Genomic DNA, 20,387 nt, shown 5'->3' on the forward strand with positions numbered 1-20,387 from the left:
GGGGGGGGGGTACAATCATTTGAAAATCTCGAATGCATTTTTATTTTTTTTACAGTGATACATAGTAATAAATGTTTTCTATACATTAAAGAAGAGGGAACAACCAGTCAGTTTTTAATCACACAGTAGAAAAGCCTGCCTCTCTGATTATATAGGGGTGCATCATGAATAGCGTTGATCAGAGATGATGTCAGGAATTGTGGGGAATCCCCAAAGTCCCGAATGTCAGGCAAACAAGGCAGCAGCCTGCATGTATAACATGGCTGCAGCATCAGACACTGGACATGTGGAAATGTGTTTTCATGAGGTTTTCAAAAATAAAGCTCTTGTGAAAGTGTACCCCAGTAAAAAAATAAAAAACATTTATATTAAAGTTCATAAGTTTGATATTTATATACTGGTTGAAAATAGCCCTGTGAGAAATTCATAGTAAAGTTAAAAAATAAAAAGTTCATAGAATTAATATTTAAAAGTTCAAATTATTTAATCCAGAAAAAACTTTGGCTTGCAAGCTCATTTATAACATGCGACTTTTTTTTTTTTTAACCCTGCCTCTAAAAAAGAATCTGAATCGGGTATCCGTAGGAGCCGAAATCGAATCGAAGAATCTGAATCAGAACCGAATCGTTCAAATTCAAATGATGCCTAACCTTAATGTCTTCGTCAAATGCTTTTGTTCATGTCAACCTAAAGGAAGACGACGTTCCTGGGGCCAAAACCGACTTGGAATATATTGAAGGATACAATGATACACAGCTCAAGCATTGGCTACAATGCAGGGGACTAGCAGTGCATGCCATTGATTCGCCATGTATTGCACAGGATTTCAGCTGCAACCCTGACCAACGCTATTGAAAAATCCAGAAACGTTAAAATCCTACATCAGACAAAAATAAGACATTCCCCTCCAAAAACGCTAAATACTGGTCTCCTCAGGTCCTGGATGTTTCAATTCAATTCAATTCAGAAGTACTTTATTAATCCCAAAGGGAAATTAAATGTTGTTGTAGCTCATCATCCTGGTTTATTAGAGTTGTTAAAGATGCTGATGGCTGTGGGCAGGAAGGATCTCTTGTAGCAGTCCGTCCCACAGCGGATCCGAAGAAACTGGCTGTGATCCGTCTGATCCGTCCACCCAGACCCAGCAGACCTCTCGGTCCTCTTGGGCAGCAGGATTACCTGAACGCCGGGCACAACTCCTCCCCGAGCGATGGCCATTTCTCCCAGCAGCATGCTGTGCCCCTCATTGCCATAGACTTAACTGCAGGTGCCGGGGTACGATCTCGGCCCTCCTGCTGCCATGAGCTGCGTTTTCCGCCACCTCCAAGATCTCGGCAATCAGACACTCAAGCACCGCCTCCAGGTAGATGGGAATGCATCCACGGCGCCTCCTTTTGAACTCATTTAGGATTTGGGGCTGTAGTTGAGGTATTATTTGAGCTTTTGAAATGTTAATCAGCTGCTCCCGGTTGTAGAAAACCACCTTGTTGTTATGGTTACACATCATAACAAATGTCCAAAAGTAAAAAAGGTTTCAGTAAAAATCCTTCTAGCGGCACGTCATCTGATACCAGAGGAAGTAATCATCTGAAAAAAAAGCCATTTACGTCCAAAAAAAGAGGACAAAGTTTTCAAAAGCAAAATCTCTGTATTCATGTAAGAGAGCTACTGCAACATGCAGCCACCTTGAGCAGCGCAATACTAGAACCTTGAGATTCAACATTTGCAGATTGTTGTTGAAGAGCGGATGCTACACAGTGATAAACACGATTGAATTTTTTGGGGTGATTTTGTTGCCATCAAATTTAAAATTCTCACATTTTTCCTCTAAAAATTGTCAAATTTTTTGTTTAAACATTAAATACATAATTTGTTCAACTGTGACTAAAATATGGGTTTGAGATGAGCAAATTCTGTTCAAATTTCCATTTTACACATCTCATCTTTTTCAGAATTAGGGTTGTTGTCTTTGTGGTCAGTGTCAGTATGGCACAAAAATATCTCCAAATGTATGGCGAGTGTGAAAAAAGCTAGATGCCATACTGGGATTGAAGCATGAAATCTGGAGTTGCACTGTTTATTGCTGGTGCATGCAAACTAATATTACAACAGGTGCCACAAAAATTGCACAGGACAGATGACACCCTGGACAACCTGATCATAACCAGGTGTTTATAAAGCCTTTAGGTAATTATATTCCCCCCCAGTGTAATCTCGGCACCCTCGCCTCCACTTTATGAGTATCCTCAGTTTCTCTGTTTATATTTCGACTTGTTAATTGCCTGCCAATTACTCAGGGAGGTGCCGATGCAGCTGCTTGTCTGCTGCTGGAAGTGTTATAATTAATGTTGTAACGGCCCCCCTCTGTAAGTGTACTGCTGAGAGAAAATGCCACCACTTTTACACAAGACCTGTTATGCAGTATGTCTATTTTTTTTTTGTCTACATCAGCGTAAACTAAGAAACTCTAACTTGATTACTTCAGCAAATACGATCAGTTTACACAACAACTCAGCAAGCTGATATTATTTTAAATATTTGTTTTACTATTAACATTGATCTAAAGCGATGATCAGAGTGGATTCAGTCGGTGGTGTTTCATCCTGCAGATAGAGGAGAGGCTCACACTTCCCCCTGCTGGAGAGGTTATTGCACCATGATCCTGCACTGGCACAGATTGATTTTAATTAGTTTCATAAAGACATCAGAAGACCAACCTATAAAAGAAAGAATGGTACATTGAAAAAAAAAAATTAATAGTTTTCATGTCTGTTTTTTAAAGCTAAGACCGATCAGGCCTTTAAAGAATTTCTGGACACAAGGAACCCTACAAAGCAGCACTCGTCCACGCTGGAGTCGTACCTGATTAAACCGGTGCAGAGGGTGCTAAAGTACCCCCTGCTGCTGAGGGAGCTGGTCTCCCTTACTGATGCAGACAGTGAGGAGCACTACCACCTCACCGGTAAGTACAGAAACAGACTTTAAAATACAGTCAAATCTGTTTTCTCTAATTTAAAGTCCTGATTCTTACTGTTTGACCTTGCAGAGGCGCTGAAGGCCATGGAGAAGGTGGCGAGCCACATCAACGAGATGCAGAAGATCTACGAGGATTACGGCTCTGTGTTCGATCAGCTAGTGGCTGAGCAGAACGGCCACGATAAAGAGGTGGATTATGCATTTTCAAACCAGATTACCATGACTTTCAAAGCGTTTGATATATAGTTTGGACTAAAACTCGAAAACATTTGATCGTGATGTTTAGCTCGTGTGTATAGCCTCTAGGGAACAGACATTTCCAGGTTGATCGAATATTTATTTGGAAACTACTGCAGTCTAAATATTCAAAGTGAATGCTAAATATTGTCAAGAGAACTGTTTTCACAGTAGTTGCACAGCTTTTAAAGATCATATGAAGGTTTCCCCTTTAAATCGGCCTGTGTATGTTTCCACAAAAAGCTTGTCCTCCGGTCATTTGAACCCATCTGCTGTCTCCTGTGTCCTCGTCAGGTCAGAGAGATTTCCATGGGAGAGTTTCTCATGCATTCCTCAGCAGTTTGGCTCAACCCTCATCCGTCGCTGGGCCGCTTGAGAAAAGATCCTGAAATTACTGTGTTTGGTGAGTCTCGCAGCACGCCAGTCATGGATGTTTGCAGAGTAGTGTGTATTCAGTGTGGAACAAGTGAAGTGGATTTGTTAAAAGAGCTGCACGGCTGCGTGTGAGCAGAACCGAGTTTAAATATCTGTAGCTGTAACACTGATTTATGCTTTAAGGCTTCAAACTGGCATCTGCAATACTTCTTTCTGTGGGTTGCACTCCTTCACTCGATTTTTCCCAGGAGGCATCCACAGTCAGAACTAAGATGTGTTTTTGTTTCTCTCTCTTTCTCACCAGTTTTCAAAAAAGCAGTGATATTGGTCTACCGGGAAAATAACAAGCTCAAGAAGAAGATGGTAAGAGATGTATCTGTTGTTCTTTCTCACCACACCAATTGTGCATTTGATGCAAATAAACAGCATTTCTCCTTTTTGTTCTGCCGCTGCTCAATCACCAGACAAACCCTCGTTCTGCACTTTCTCAGGGAGATTCTGACCCGTTTAAATTCCGACGGCTCATCCCGCTCTCTGCACTGCAGGCCAGGCTGGGAAATACTGCAGGTAAAATAGCATTTTATCCTCTCCATAATTCCCAAAACTCGCCATTCTTCTGACATTTCTGTTGAAACTCCCACCTTTCTCATCATCTCCTGAAAGCGTGCACCATATTTGGACTACGTGATTAAAAGCTAAATTTCTTTGCTCTCCCTGGAACAGGCACAGAGAGCAGCTGCATCTGGGAGCTGATTCACTCCAGGTCTGAAGTGGAAGGCAGACCAGAGATGATCTTCCAGTTGTGTAGCAGGTCAGAAATTCAACTTTCAGGTGTTTAATGTCACTACTGAATGAAAAGGTCAGACTGTGCATTTTGTACATTTTCTTGAAAATTTTAATGAATCCAGGGCCAAAATGTAAAGACGTATAAATCTGTAAAAAAGAAAAAAAAAAAAATTTGCTTAAAAGGTTGCTGTGCTTGGGAATCATATAAAGGTTTAATGTAACATCTAACAACTATTTTATTAATTATATATATATATATATATATATATATATATATATATATATATATATATATAGATTAAATTGACTAAATTTCACATGTACGGAACCCATTTGTACAAATTTGTTACCGCTTGATCAACTTAGGCATTCCCACAAAATGCCACATATATGGTGATTACAAAATTCTAAGAAAAAAGGCACATTTTCAGTAGCTGCCTCTGAATTTGAAGTATTTGCCACTATTTGACCAGTGAGAAATGAAAATAGGCAGATTTGGACGAGTGATTTAATAATTATTATTGGTGTGCCTTTTTTTTTTTTTTTTTTACTTTTTTTATAAACTGAACATTTGGGGCTGCCAGTCTTTCAGGCAGGTTTTAAAATATAGCTCTAGCATTTTTAAGATGGGTTGGAGATCTCTTTTGACAAAATTGAGAAGCGTTTGAAACACCTGTAACAACTCTTATTTTGAAAGAAAAACTTGTTGCACATTTTTTTTTGACCATGCTCGAAATTTAGGCAATAAGAATGTGAGCCTCTGCAAACTGAGAACCTGCACAAACATTGATAATATTACAAAAGTCTCTCTCAAATAATATTTGCTAATTTCTCATCAGTCACAGCTCAAAGAAACACTACCTCTAACAACACTTTTGTCAAGCCAACCTGTGACAAGAAATGTTTTGTTTATGTCTGTTGTAGATTTAGCTTTTAGTAAAGATTTTTATGACGGTGATGAGTGAAGCCTGTGACTAAACTCATAAGTCAACCATCTCACAAGCAAAAGTATTCTTGCTCTAGTCCTTCTAATCTATATTAAGTCTGAAAAGAAGTCTTAACTTTTTGCCTGTTGCATGTTCTCTCCCTAGCGTGCCAGAGAACAAGATCGATGTCATCAAGGTTATCCGCTCCCTCCTCAGGGAGAACATGAGGAGGAACACGAAGAATGAAGGAACATTGGAGAGGAGCTGTAAGGAGCGCTTGGCCCCCATGTGCAAGACTCTGCCCTCTTCTGCCAAGCTAGGTGAGCTCAGACTCATTCTCAATATTTATGACTTTATCTTGCAGTTAAACTGTCATAATGTGTAACCATACATGTGTTTTTATTGTGATAATGACTTCTGTCTTTATCTTTTGTTATCAGGTTCTTCCAGAGCTTCCTGGTTGTGTAGGCAGCCTTTTGAAGACGTTTCTTCCCTGGGTGGGAATCCCAAGTTGGGGCCAGACTCCGACGAGGGCAGCTTAAGCAGTGGAACATACAGTTTTTCTGGGGCTCCTCCTGTTTTAACCTCTTCTGACTCACAAAACTGGTCTCCACCTAACGTGTTCGGCTCAAAACCTCGCTGTGTGAAAGAGTCTGACATTTTAAGTGACGAGGACGATGATGGTTTTAGTGAGGCAGCCCCGAGAAGGGATAGTGGAGACAGTAATTCCCCAACGAGCACCATTGAAGCTCAGATCCTCCAGCTTCACCTCTCCGAGGACGTCGTTTCCAAATGCTCTTTGGCACCACGTGTTCAACCGGAGGGAATGGGCGACACTCCAGAGATCCAACACAAGCCAGCACGGCAACACTCCAGTGCCGTTAAGAGAAAATCCAGTAGTATGAGAAGGAGCCAGGGTGCACTGTTGCACATGAAGGAGCAGAACAGGTCACTGGACAGTCAGCTGGATCCAACATCATCATGTGGAGTGTTGGATCTCAACACACTTCTGGAAAGAGAGTTCAGCATTCAAAGTCTGACTTCTGTAGTGAATGAAGACTGCTTCTTTGATACAGCTGAAAGCTGCACCACAAACTCTGGAAATACCACCTCTTCCTAAGGTCCAGCATAGACAGAACTGTACAGTATATGACGCACAAATTAGAGGTCACAACAGTGAGGATGCTGTCGAATATCCCAGCATCATAGGCGGGGGAACCCTTGTGGGTAACTGTAGTCATTGCCAGAATGGCTGTGAAGCTTTGCCTAAACCCACAAGTCTAAGTCTGACACCTGCCTACAAAAGGCTAGGTGTAAAAGATCTTTTGGCAGAGAGATCTGGTTTCTTTTTCTACAGTGGTGCAGCGAGGTGATTTCTGTCCCATTGACGACTGCAATAAATCTGCCAAGCACTGATGTAAATGTGCAAGCTCTTCGGCTCTCGGGCTTTGCCGTATCTAAAAACATCTCCCAAAATATTCTATCGCATTCCCACAACAGCTCGTTGAGTGGCAGGTTTTATTCGACTCTTGACCTTTTCTGTGAAAAAATGGTGAGAATGTCCCTCCCTGTCAGTCACAAATGTCCCAAGTGCTGAGAAAGGGGCTGAAGTCCAGTGTATACATGGGACACTGAGACAAATCAGATTTCTCAGGCAGGCACTGCAGTTATTTTAGCACTGCTTGCCTGTTCATATCTGCAAATTTATTTAGTTAAACCTAACCAAACAACAGAAGGTAGCTCAAATTTGGTTTTATGGCTGCACAATTTTAGGAAAACATGCAATTGCGATATTGTTAAATACTGCGATGACAATATCTCCTGTAAAAATATATATATTTTCCTCTGTCGTGATGCCAACAACATGTGCTTTAACATTTAGGTCAATAACCAAATTGGCTTTGGGCATTTAGGGGCTCCATATGTTTACTTGTAATTATTTACAATGCTGAAATTGCAGTAATTTTAGGTTTCGAAATACTGTGCAGCCTTCGTTAAAACTGAAAGGTGATCATAGAGAGCTGCAAAGGTCAAGACAGACGACTTGGCCCAAATTATCAGGAAGAAGACTAACTCACAACGGAGCCTTTTAGCTGTATTTGGTGAGCAGGGCATCACGTTATTACTGCTGTTTATTTATTTCTAGGACTGATTATGTATACATTTAGCTGCAAACATTTTGGGTGGAACGTTTGAATTCTTGGCTTCACATTTGGTCTAATCTTGAAAAAATATTAGTGTATTTTTTTTCTTTATTTTCAATGTTGCCACCTGGGTTAGGTTGTTTTCACTGAAGACTGTAATTTCCAGTGTTTTCATTGGAGTTATTTAAACTGCAAAAATGTTTGAATTCATGCGATTATGTTTGTGTGATTTATATACATATTTTTCTAACATTCATGTATAATCATGCATGCCTGACACTGTACAGTTTAACGAGGCAGGAATTTGCAATAAACAGCGAATATTTTTGTAGAAACAGTTTGCCGTACTGTAAAAAGGCAAACCGCTACTTCTCAGCTCATTTTACCATGCCTTTAATGCTAGTATACCAATGAATGTGAATGCTCTATTCTTGTGGAACTGTTTTCTAAATAAAAGCTTCATCTTTGAATGGCATCTGGAGAACAGTGCCTTCAGTTGTGCCTCTTCTTTATAGCTCATTGACGGATAAAGCAGTTCTGGGAAATAAGAATCTTATCTGAGGCGCGGTCCCAGGGTTAGACTTGATGGATGGATGGTCCCTGATTGGCTGACATAAAAAAATGCAGGATTCTACATCCTGCGTTGGAAGCAAAAAGGTAAATTCTCAATAGAATTTGTAATTATGTGACAGAAATGGGGCACAGAAAATGATAAAGAGTGAGAAAGGCTTTACTTTGGTACATGGATTTTGTACACGTAAAATGTAATCCATGTTCTGGGAAATTTGTTGTTGCTAGATCGAGTTAGGCATTTCCACAAAGACAATCAGTTTTCTATTTTTAAGCCGAGCACTTTCAATCATTTTCCCACATCCTCTGCATCCAAACGACAAAATGGCTTCAACCTCATTTTAAGAGCGTGCGACTTGTGCTGATGGGGCTGTAATTTAATATGTGAAATGATTTGCTTTTCCTCCTAAAATGTTTGTCACAATTACATCATATGCTTAACGGTTAAATTAAAACTAGTTGTGCTTTGTTTTGTGTGATTTGTATGCAGATATATGTGGAAACTTCTTGCTGCGTAAGTTTAGTCTTTGGGTAAAATGATTCTTTAAAAGTCCTATTTGTGACTGAGCTCCTCGTTTAAGGCCATATCACCCTGAACACTCCTGATCTCAGAAGATAAACAGGGTCAGGCCTGGCTAGTATTTGGATAGGAGACCGCCTGAGAATACCAGGTGCTGTGATCCTTTGCTCTTCTCACAAACAACACTATGGGGTGCGTTGTTGAAGCCAAGAGCCATTGTCGGGGAGGGGGGGGGGCTAAGCACCCCAAAAGGTCAGATCCTAGAATCGCTCCTACAATAAAACCAATCTTCCATCCAAGATTTATGATGTTTGGACTGGTTGGTTCAGGCTGGTACCCATTAATGGATCTGATGACCTGTAGTCTGCTCTAGTCAATAGTGTCAAAAGATTATAGTGACTGAGGTTTTTAGTAAAAAGTTCTTATTGTTGACATGTTATCTAAGAAAATCCACTCAACAACCAAAGACCTAATAATCTCTTGAACTTCCAGTTGCCAAACTAAACCGGAGTGGGGTGGAGTGCTTTTTAAGACGAGTAGTTACTTTTGTCACAAAATGTTGGTTAAATCAGGTAAGACGGACCAGACGATGGTTGGGTTTAATTTAAAATTAGATGTAGAACAAGCCAAGTTCTTTGGACTTGAAAGCATGACCAAAATACGTAAATTACTTTTTTTTTTTACAGCATCAGTAGATGAGATGTTTTAGTTTCTCCAGAGCTGATGACTAATGTAATCCAGCTGATGTTGGTGTGAATGACGAATAATGAGTAGTAGATGCCATTTCCTGCATTCTAGTGTATTTTAACGGGTTATTAAACATTTAGTTTTACCTACACAAGTAGACACTTGTACCATTAACGCTATATAGTTTTTGTTTTGAATCAACAAGAAGTAGCCTGACCAACAGCTCTCCTTATGTGAATAGAGCAAGCCACATTTTTGTATTTGGTTGCTACAGCTACATGAAAACATTTAATAAAATGTACTTCCAGGTTCCATAACCCTCTGTTTTCAGATCAGAGATTTTCAGGGAGTGGAACAAGACCCCCTCCCCTACCCATCTTTCATAGCAGGACCCTCACCAAGGCCACAGCTGGACCCCCACCCAGACAAAAGCAGGACACGCATATAACACTACACATCTCATGAACAAGATTATTGTCTTTTTCACTTTAAGTGAGTCAAATCACTCATTAAAAGTAAACTAATGGACATTGCTCCTGTAATTTGATTCTTTTAATTAGCCATGTAACTTGCTATGCTAGGTTTTGAAGAGGTGTGATACTAGTGTATGACCACAGCGTGCACATCTGATGTTGCTCACAGTGGTCCTCGGTGCGCTCAGGGAGCTTGTGTGTTTGCCCAGACACATGAAAAATTAGAGGAGGCACAAATTATTAGAATCTAAAGTTTGCTCAAATTTGTGACAACAAAAGACTGAAAATAAAAACTCTGGATTTTTTTTCAACAATATTGAAATTCCTTTCAAATTTAAATCTTAAGTTATTCCCAAAACCTGACTGAACATTTTTGCAGATTACTTCTGTCAGAGCTGAGGCAGGACTGTGGCTTTGTGTTAAAAACAGGCTTTGGTGCTGCAGCGGTACAGTTATGGCAAAGTGCGTTTCCTGCTGTGTGAAAGCAGCCTGAAGCCAATCGTTGAGTTTGAAGAGGTTTTCAAATGCTGCAGCCAGCGCATGACAGGAGCTGTCAGAGAAGCCATTTCTATTTCATGACACTTTCTCACCATCTTATTGTCAACAGCTATTGCTTTTGGCAAAGACGGTTGACCAAAGGGGCAACTATTCAAAGAATCGTGGAATCAAAAAATCCTTATAAAAAGGAAAAATTACATCTTTATGTAAAAATAACCCAATATAAAATATATACAGTAGCCAAACTGATAAATAAAAAAAAAATCAACCAGACAAGAGACTAAATGGCCACAAAACAGTGATATTGAAGCTTATTTCCTGCAGGATCAATAAAGCTCTATCTTGTTTTATCTTACTTTTCAAATAATGAAGTTGGAAATAAAATCTGCCTGACTTTTCTTTGAGTCAATGTGTTTGTGGATTCCGTTAGTCCTGCTGTACAAAAGTCTTCATGAGCTGATATCAAATGTTAATAGTAAAAAATGAATGAATAACTTGTTTTGATAGCTCAGATCTATGTTTCAGATATCAAACAGTCAAGCTGCAGATTTACAATGTTAGAACCAGACCCAGCATAGATTAAAAAATGAAATATACTGCGAACTCCGAAGACATTTCTGCACAACCATACCTCATTAGAGCAGAACTACCCTGCTGCTCATCACCGCACGAGATAATTTCTCACCATTAAAATGTCCTTTCATCTACCAAAATAAAAGCTTTACATAGCAACAGACATCTCCGGCTTTCTTTTAGGGTGAGCTGCAAAACGCGACACATTGCTCCTGCATGTCTGACGTGTAGATTCTCGATTGCTGAAAGATTATCACCCACCTCTCATTGAAACTGAGTGAAGTCTCCCTCTGGCAAGTGGACCCAAACATACCATCTGTCGCACTGGCAGGGAGCAGCGCTACCGCGTTCTGCTGGTGACAATCTCTTCTAATATTCAAAGAGGAAGATTTATCGAATCAAACAATAAACAGGTTCATATTTATTCACAGGTTTAAAAGTCTTAATACAATAATATTTCTAGTTTAAAACTCACTTTCGTTATTTGTTTCATTTACAGCTCGACAGCATTGAGCTCATTTGGATGAATAGGAACAGCAGAAGAGAAACACGTAAAGCCAAGATAATCTCATTAAATAAAAGTACAATGGACATAGTGTTAGAAAAAAGGTTTGAAACATTTTTTTTTTAATTTAACAGTCTTTCATTTAAGCTGACAAATTCACAGCAGTTTCTCTACCCCCTTTTTTAAAAGCTCAGTCTCCCTAGTGATTAAGCAATACGCACTTGAAAAGAAAAAAAAAACGTCCTGGATGTGGCGCTGCCATGTTCTCGTTCTCTAAATCATCCTGAAAGCACTGACATTTCTTTCAGGTCCCACAGGACAAGGTGTTGGATGGAAATGAAGAAAGAATTGGGACATAAAGAAATACTTACTCGCCAGGAGCTAGTGAGGGGCGGCTTTCTTTCCCTTTTCCAAAAACACAAATGTCGCATCCAAGAAAATTGTGCTGTTACACTATTCATGTATTTCAAATTGCTTATTTCTCCCAGGGTGCAGGAAGAATGTTTAAAAATGCATGTCTATGCCAGGTGGAAATGTCAAAGCTAAGAGCAATGTGTTGTCTCCATTTGCTAAGAGTCTATTAATGGGTTTCTCGTGGTTTTATCCGTTTTTTGCTTCTGCCCACCTACAATAGTTTTCCTCAACCCAGTTGAGGAAAACTCTAGGTTGAATCCTTGAGCGAATCCACTGGCATTTGTTTATCCATGCCTAGGTGCTTCAGTCTGAGGTCCTCTCTGAACTCGTAGCTGAAGAAACTGGGTTCACGGGCGCAGAGATGAGCGTAGGCCTCCGATAAAGCCCGTATATGTGGTATGGTGAGTTCTGTGGGTCGCAGAACTGGGTCCACGTCCGCCCTCTGCATCAACTCCTGCGTCAGCTCTGCACGACACTCCTCAGGAAACAACTTTCTGCAGTGCGAGATGTGAGAAGAGTCGATGGTACCCATTTCTACATTCAGGTCGCTTTAATAACTTAATGATGCATGCAATTTTAATGGCATCAGAAAGTTCAAACAGAACGAAATTATCTCTCGGCAGTTCTTTCAAATCTGAAATCTTAATTGAAATTACACAAAAAGCTGCTCATGAATTGTTAATTTTGCTCCATCGTCATGCTATGTAGTCAAGGGGTGTCAGTAAATGTTCAAAAGATATTTCCCATTCTAAATGAATAACTACGTAAATGACTGCATGTGGCTAAAAGGTACAGACAATAATATTTTGGCCCACATCTCAATGAGTTTATCACAATAGCACATGAACCACCAGATGGATTTCAATTAAATTTTCCGAAAGTAATCATTGGATGTACGTTGATAACTTTTGGAGTCAGTCCAGGTCAAGACGGCTGCAACAACTTGACACTAGTAAATGAAAAATGTCTAACTATTGAATTAATTTTATAGATGTTGAGCTGAAATTTGAGATGGTAGTAGCTGAGGGTGATTCACAACACATCCTCTGAGAGCAACATCTTGCAATATCGCTTTAATTTGGAGACAGCCCAGTTCAAGATGGCTGCCACAAACCTAGTTATTTTCAAGGTTTGACCAAAACAACTCTATGTCTCAGTACAAGACAAGATTATCTATCTAAGTTTAAAGCTCTGGCATGAAAAGCAGCAAGCAACATGCATTCCTTTAAGGAGTGCTAGGTCTTTAATTTTTAAGTAGGTTTGCCACTTCCACACCCTTTGAATTACAGATGCTTTTAGGTGCTTCAACACCAACGCTGCCTCCAAATTTGGTGCCGGTGCCGCCAACCTACTGCCGTTATGTAAAGTGTGCAGCTTCGTCTTTCTGTGCCACCTCAGTGACTCATAATTGCTGCTCTCTTTCACACAGCCTGCGTTCTTTTGTTACCCGGGCCTACATACGCTTCCAGATCAAGCATGGGGGCGATGGGCAGTCATCACATGAGTGTGGATGAGAGGATATGTAGCTAGTGCTTTTGAACCGAGCTCTGAAGTTGCTTCACTGTTAAGAATTTGGTTACAAAAAGTCTCGAAAGCTGTGTTGTGATTTGACAGACGGGGGGGAAAAGCCAATCAAAAGCCACTCTAATTACTGATGAGATGAAGACACTGCTGTCAGACAGCAGAATAAAAAATGCAGAGAGAGAATGAAAGATGTGTCAAGATTCAAAAATAAGAGAGAAATTGAAGATAGAGGCCTTGCTAGTCACATCAAGTTATGCTTGTGCTTACTCTAGTCCTTTGTAGCAGTGCTTCCTACGGAACTGGAAAAGGTTCCTGACGACTTTCTCCACCAGCTTGAAGGGCTGTTGAATCTGAGGCTGAACCAGTGGGGTGAAGTGAACTATTCCCACGTCCACCTACATGCACGCACACACACACACACAAAGAGAAAATCACAGCAGGAGGGTTAGCAAAAACCTTGAAAATGGACTGAAGAGTGTGCTCGTAGAAATGAGGGGGGAAAATGAAGCATGAAAGAGCAGACAGGTGTGATGAACAAGAGAATACAAAGCGTGGAGAAGAATGCTTACCTGCTAAATGGCCAAAAAGATGGAAACAAGACAAAGAGAGAGAATGAGAGCGATCATCTCACTGGGTTAAAACAAAAATGAGAGGCAGGAAATAGAGTGACGCAGCATGGCTGGATAGTCGGTTGGCTCCAGTTGCCACAGTAACACCTGTGCATGGACCATAGAAACTGAGCCTCTCAGTCGCTGCATCACCAGGGAGTTCCTTAATACCCACAAACCTGACTCACGATAGTGCCGCATTTCTTCCTCATGCTGTTTCTGTCAATAGAGCTTTATCAGTTCCACTGAGTGACAAACTAATACAGAACGAATACAAACAGATCCAGTGATAGGCTCATTAAAAGCTAACATTCTACTTTAATAAAAGACTGAACTGTTTTTAACACATTCAAGGTTGGAGCAAACAACTAGTTCCTCTAAATCCTTAATTTTGTGAAGTTCAGAAACAAACATATTTCTAACTGATGTATGCACTAAGCAAAGAATGTAGTCAATTTAACCAAGCAGAAATAGCAGAAATCCCAAACTAAGCTAGCCCTCATTGGTCTGATCCATCCCCACACCTGCATCAGATTTAATCAGAACCATATTTTAGGGTTACTTAATGTTAATCCTACCCCTTGATAGGCCTGTCACGATAACAAATTTTGCTGGGCAATTATCTCTGAGATTATTGAGATAAACGATAATATTGTTTGAAATTTTACAATAATTAATAACTTGTCAAATTTAAGAAGAAATGTTTGTTCATTTATTTTGTGTGTAGTACCTAATTTTAAATATTTTAAATTATATATAACTGAACAAAAAGATGGATAGTAAGGGAGCGAGCAACATGTCCCTTAAAATGGGAGGGAGGCCCCTTGACGTGACATGGGCTCTCTCTCTTGGCTTCTCAAAATGGTAGACACTCTGTGTGGTTTGAGCTCTTTGGCATTTTTCACACATTATTGCCAATTCACTTTATGTATACAGTTGTGACCTGCAATTACTAGTTATCCAGATTGCACCAGATTTTGCATGCAGTTATTTTTGTGCTGGGAAGATCTACTTGCATCAAATGTAAGACATTAGAGATGAACATTCAGCAAAATATTTTAACTTGTTGTGAAAATACATTTTTAACAGAGAAAATGCAACTGTGAGTTTTTTTGCAAACCTTTGTTTAAATATGTGCCCCTGAAAAATATCCCCTCTGCTTCAGTTTTCATCCAGCATAACAAAATGAACTGGGACACCACTATAGCTTGATGTGAACACTCAAAACATAGAAGTAGGGCTTACTGGTAGAGGCAAGAGCTGAGATAGGATTCAACATAAATCAAAGGTCACAACATTTGTAAAAGTGTAATCAAATCTGAACAAAGGAGATTTCTTTGGATATTTGAAAAAAATAAAATAAAATGAAAAACATAACTTTAAAGAAAATGAATTGTATCCATAGTCAGTCTGTTAGAAAAAAACTCCAGTCCTCCTCTCTAGGAGTGGTTGACCAACAAAGATCCTGCCAATAACATGATGTGTAAAATACTTCAAGGTAAAAAAAAATAATAATAATAATAATAATAATCCACGAGGACCTCTCAGCAACTTCTTTCATCTTTTCCCTCTTCAGGGGTCACCACAGCTCCTCCATCTCACTCCATCCTCTACATCATCCGTCCTCACTCCACTACCTCCACCCATATATCTCCTCTTCGTCCTTTTCCTGGTAGCAGCATTTTTAATATCCTTCTACCAATACACTGTTCCTCCTCTGGACATGTCCAAACCATCTCAGTCTGGCCTCTCTAACTTTATCTCCCAGTTGTTCAACCTGTGTTGTACCTCTGATGATCTCATTCCTAATCTTATCCATCATTGTCACTCCTAAGGAGAACCTCAACATCTCCATTTCTGCCAATTCCGGTTCTTTCTCCTGTATTTTTGTCAGTGCCACTGTCTCCAGACCATACTACATTTCCCTCCTCGTGGTCTTCGACTAACAGTAGCCCAATTTCTGCCAGCACCCTGTTTGTCAACAGCATTGGTTGGCGGTCGGTCGTGTTAACCCAGGCCTCGACTGATCCGGTATGGTGTCGCTTAGATGAACTCGCAACATTTACTCAGGCTTGGGACTAGTACAAGAGGTACACTGGCTTGTGCCCCCTAGTGGCTGGTTTAAATGATGACCTCTCAGCAACTAAAAGCCTTTTTCAAGATGTATTAAATTCATAGTCCACTATAAAAAGAACTTAAAACAACAATGTAAATTTCATACAAACCTACCAGAAAGCTGTTGGGGGTGGGGGCAAATCCATTTAAAAAACAATAAGCCCATCTGTGGTGGTAGTATCATGATGTGGCATATTTGTAGCAACTGGGTCTGGTTGAATAACTTCTAAACTAGATCAACATCATCTAAATCAAGATGTCTGATACTGTCAGAAAAGTGGGAACCCCCTTAGGATAACAAACTTATGCATGCAAATAGTTCAATGGGTAAAGTTTTTAAATGTTATTGTTTTCAAACTATGAATATTTTAAGTTTTTAGGCAATACAGAACATGAAAAATACATTTTCAAGCACAGCTGCACAGTCAGACATTTAATTTTTTGTTGTTTTTGTTTCTGCTATTTGTTCAATTTAATGGCTCAGTTTTCACTTTCCCTTCCTTGGCAAGAGCCCGTCTTTGAGAATTTGAGTTGAACTTGTGTTAAAGTATTGATGGTGGGGAAATGATTAGTCCTGCCACAATAAAGTTTGCTGGCCAATTCATTGTCTCAGAAATTATTGTGATAAAAGATAATCATGTTTGAAATTTGACAATAATTATATATACATTTAAGAAAAAAATGTTGGTTAATTTGTTTTGAGTGTAGTACCTATTTTCGACCACCGGATGGCAGTATAAAACTGTTTGAACCGAAGGATGGATAGTGAGGGAGCGAGCAGCATGTCTCTAAGAAAAATGGGAGGGAGGCCCCTTGACGTGACATGGGCTGTTCTTCCTGTTTTTCAGTTCTCAAAATGGCGGACGCTCTGTGTGGTTTGAGCTCTTTAGCATAACATTTTCCACACAAACCTTTTAATAATAACATTTAAAAAAAAATCAGTAAACAAATTCTCAGCTTCTTTTTAACAGAGAAAAACAACTTTTTACACAAAGACACGGGTTTCAACCGTGAATTTTGGAGCTATGACCTGTGCTTTTACAGCACAAAAAGGCCCAGAACACATTTTAAATGGTGTTTCACATTTAGCTCTGCATGTTACAGCTATAAGAGCTGCTGCACAATCAGGGCGATGGACCATTTTGTTTGGACCAATGGCGTTACCAGACAGTGGGTGGTAAAACAGAGCAGCTGACCATCTCTTTCCATCTTAGGTAACAGACTTACTTTCTTGGTGAGGGAGAGCTGAACTGAATAATACACCAAGAGGCTGTGCAGACTAACAATTGAGCTCCATGGAGACATATCCTCAGCGTTAGTCATAATAATAATACATTTCATTGCAGTCAAGTGCTTTTGGGCTTTCAATGTCTTAAGATGCTTAAAAGGGTTTTATAGAGAGAGACAAAAATAAGCTTTTTTATGAAGTGCTCATGCATCTAAAAAAACATATTTGAGATAAAAGTGGAAAAAATGATTTTGGATATAGAACATGAAGGTTAAAAAGAGCAAAACCATAAAAAAAACAGAGAAATAAATGAAGGGTAGGCAAAGGTGTGCGAAATGATAATGCGTGAATAACAAAGTTAATGCTGCGTCTTAATTTGAACTTTAAAGGCAAACAAACATTACCCTGAAGAGAAGCGCTCCCTCCGATTCGCACGTCAGAGGTAAAATAAAAAGACGTCTTATTCAGCTCAACGGTCCTGTTGTGAACACAAGCCCTGCGGAGCTCCTCGTGCACGCCTGCTGCTTGTATTTCTGGATGGTGTGACTCACTCATTCACAGCTGCCTTTTGCTTTGGGCTCGGGGCTGGTCTCGATAATTAGCAGAGGAAAGCTCAAAAGGACCAAGGGCGTGCAAACAATTTCTAATGAAAGTTTCAGATGCCCCTTTGCTCTGACCAGAAGTAGCACTTGTATAATGCAGCACTATCTCTCAGCAGATCTATAGATCGCTAGTCCAGAGATGCTGCTGAGCTTCCTGCTGCAGTGGAGTTTAATGGGACGGCAGTGGTGGGGAGTGGTTGTCTCAATAGCCCTGAAGGCTGTGTGCTATAACAGCACAGAGAAAGCTTCAAAGTCTTCAGTTCAGCTTTAGATGGTATGACAAGGAGGACGGAAAGAGGGATGTTCAAGCTGTAAGTGCATTTATCTCAAACAATTTTACTTTAAATGTAGATTTTTGTCAGACATAACAATGAACGAGGACTTCAGTGTTTACTCAATGATAAATAACTCTTATAGTCCACATCTTAAATAAAGGCCACGTGGCAGGCATTGTCAAGGACATTGACTGCACCATGAGAATACATTCCTCCACTAGTCATTTCAACATATTAAACATTTGATCAGGATTCTATACCTGAATTGCCAAACTCTTTTTGTTAATCCTTCTGTTATGCAAGATAAGACCACCATCTGCTAGAAAGAAGCAATAAAAAGGAATACCCTTAATTTCACTCTGCTAAAATAATTAGGTCATTTATATTCCACATTTCATGATTTAAGAGAGGGGCAAGAGGAAAAGTCGATATTGGGACTACAGGCAGCAGCATTTCAGCCGTTAGGTTGTCCAAGTCATTTGGTTATGATTTATGAACGGCCTTGTTACATGGTTCGACCAGGTAGCACCACTGTAATATATCCTCCTGCTTGTCATTTATTCTTCCTCTGATAACCTCAACATGCAAGGAAACTCCATCCTAAATCACACAAAGTAACCTGCCCCCACATCAGGATGTGCTATGAACCTGTTGTCACTCTATGAAACCGCAAACATCTCCGACCTTTACAGAGTATCCTGATTTCTCAGAGACAGACTGGCTTCCTGACCCTAAATAACGGTTTCATTGTCTGTCCATGTAGTTCAGCTGTCTCGTCTTCTGCTTTACAAAAGCAACAGTGAACATTACAAATGAAAGTAGACAAGGATTCAACAACTTCTAATTAAAATATATCACTTCTTTTAAAGATCTATAAACAAGTTGACACAGATTTGGCCTTCTGATTCAACAGTTATGTAAGCATTTGTACTCATTTCACTTTCTAAGACTAAATTAATTCATCAGTTTTGAAAGCTTGAGACTGTAAGCACTTGCATAAATTTTGGTTTTTCATCCTTTTTTTAAACTGAATTTCGTAAACCCATAAAAACACCTTGCATTTCTATCGAGAGAAGTAATTCCTCTGTCAAAGCTTGCGAGAAGAACAAAATGTGCCAGTTCCATCTAAAAGTCATACAAATACTTGTGTCTACAACTCACAACCTTTTCTGGTCCCACATGAGAACGAAACCTCGACATCCATATTCACACACCTGCACATTAACATACTTCATGCTTGACCTTCCCACAGCTCAGCAGGGAACTCTATTACTCCAGCTTTGCCCTGTGGTTCCTCAGGTCCATTTTCCCCTATACCATCTCCAATGTGTCTTTCTTGGTGAGCTCCTGCCCGATGGGGCGTGAGCAGTAATTTGTCATGTCCCTATAAGCGTAACCAAGATGAGATGGCAGGGACCCTGGGGCACCACCTGAACCACCAGCGCTTGTGCTTACGTAAAGAAAGGTTTGGGGGAAAAAAAAGATGGGGGTGGAAGAAAGCTATAAACAGCCAGGGAAGCGAGAGAAGCTCACAGAGAACGTGCAACCAAAGCAGTAAGAGCTGCATTAATCATGACAATACCTTGAGAAGACAACCTCTATTACATCAGTGGAAGAAGTCGCCCTCTTGGAGAGAAAAAGGCAGCAGTCAGTGCCACAGAAAATACCAGGATGATAAAGCTAAAGGGATAACGGGTTTGACTGGCTTCCTCCACCATATTTACCATAAAATTGCTCCCGACATGCACAGAGAAGACTTAAGAATGCAGCCATACAACATCAGCTCCCTTGAAAGATGGTTTTGTCATAGAGAAGCATGAACTTTGCCTTAAAATGCTGTGCCAAAAAATAAGGACACCGTGGACAGACATTTAAAAGATATAAATGTCATGTACACTTGGGAAAAGTTGAAGTCATTGCTGTAAGATTTGCCAGAAACAGGTTGCGGCGTATTACTTATGATGAAACTAGACCCAGGCCCCTCTGCACACAAAATCTGTTGATAGCAACGTTGCAGCTATCAGACAACACCTTGCATCCAAAACTGTGAACTAACGGCCCTTGCAAGACGACGAGAACAGAAAACCAATTATGCAGGGGAGGACATAAAAGAGGAAAATGCAAATTAATCGATAAAAGCTCCTCATGAGGGCAAAGGAGTGTGTGACCGGTTTGGCTGCACCTCACAGCTATGCTGCAGAAAGGCTAGAGCTCTGCTGTGGGGTGATAAAACAAAGGGGGCCACACTTACAAAAGCCTCCCAACATCTTCACGCATTGCAGCGTCACACATCCGCACTCACTGGGTGATATGTCAACTGCATTTTGCTCCTCTCTCCTTTCACTTTTTCC

General features: G+C 40.1%; 2 protein-coding genes across 4 annotated transcripts in view; one reads left to right on the forward strand and one right to left on the reverse strand.

Moving 5' to 3' along the window:
• Positions 1-7,531, forward strand: part of tiam2a (TIAM Rac1 associated GEF 2a) — a 62,921-nt gene extending 55,390 nt beyond the window's left edge. The window contains exons 19-26 of the mRNA XM_037695524.1: positions 2,783-2,962; positions 3,047-3,165; positions 3,508-3,616; positions 3,893-3,951; positions 4,053-4,155; positions 4,312-4,399; positions 5,466-5,620; positions 5,741-7,531. Coding sequence (XP_037551452.1) covers positions 2,783-2,962; positions 3,047-3,165; positions 3,508-3,616; positions 3,893-3,951; positions 4,053-4,155; positions 4,312-4,399; positions 5,466-5,620; positions 5,741-6,420 — 1,493 coding nt within the window. The 3' untranslated portion in view covers positions 6,421-7,531. The remainder of the gene's footprint in view (positions 1-2,782; positions 2,963-3,046; positions 3,166-3,507; positions 3,617-3,892; positions 3,952-4,052; positions 4,156-4,311; positions 4,400-5,465; positions 5,621-5,740) is intronic.
• A 4,186-nt stretch (positions 7,532-11,717) lies between these two features.
• The window catches only part of tfb1m (transcription factor B1, mitochondrial), a 29,763-nt gene continuing 21,093 nt past the window's right edge, over positions 11,718-20,387 (reverse strand). For all 3 annotated transcript variants that reach the window (XM_037695519.1, XM_037695520.1, XM_037695521.1), the window contains exons 7-8: positions 13,476-13,603; positions 11,718-12,178 (exon numbers count right to left, since the gene is read on the reverse strand). In XM_037695519.1, the coding sequence (XP_037551447.1) occupies positions 11,932-12,178; positions 13,476-13,603 (375 nt within the window). In that variant the 3' untranslated portion in view covers positions 11,718-11,931. The remainder of the gene's footprint in view (positions 12,179-13,475; positions 13,604-20,387) is intronic.

Source organism: Nematolebias whitei, chromosome 21 (genome assembly GCF_014905685.2).
Source record: "Nematolebias whitei isolate Nwh7 chromosome 21, NemWhi1, whole genome shotgun sequence".
Taxonomy (NCBI): Eukaryota; Metazoa; Chordata; class Actinopteri; order Cyprinodontiformes; family Rivulidae; genus Nematolebias; species Nematolebias whitei.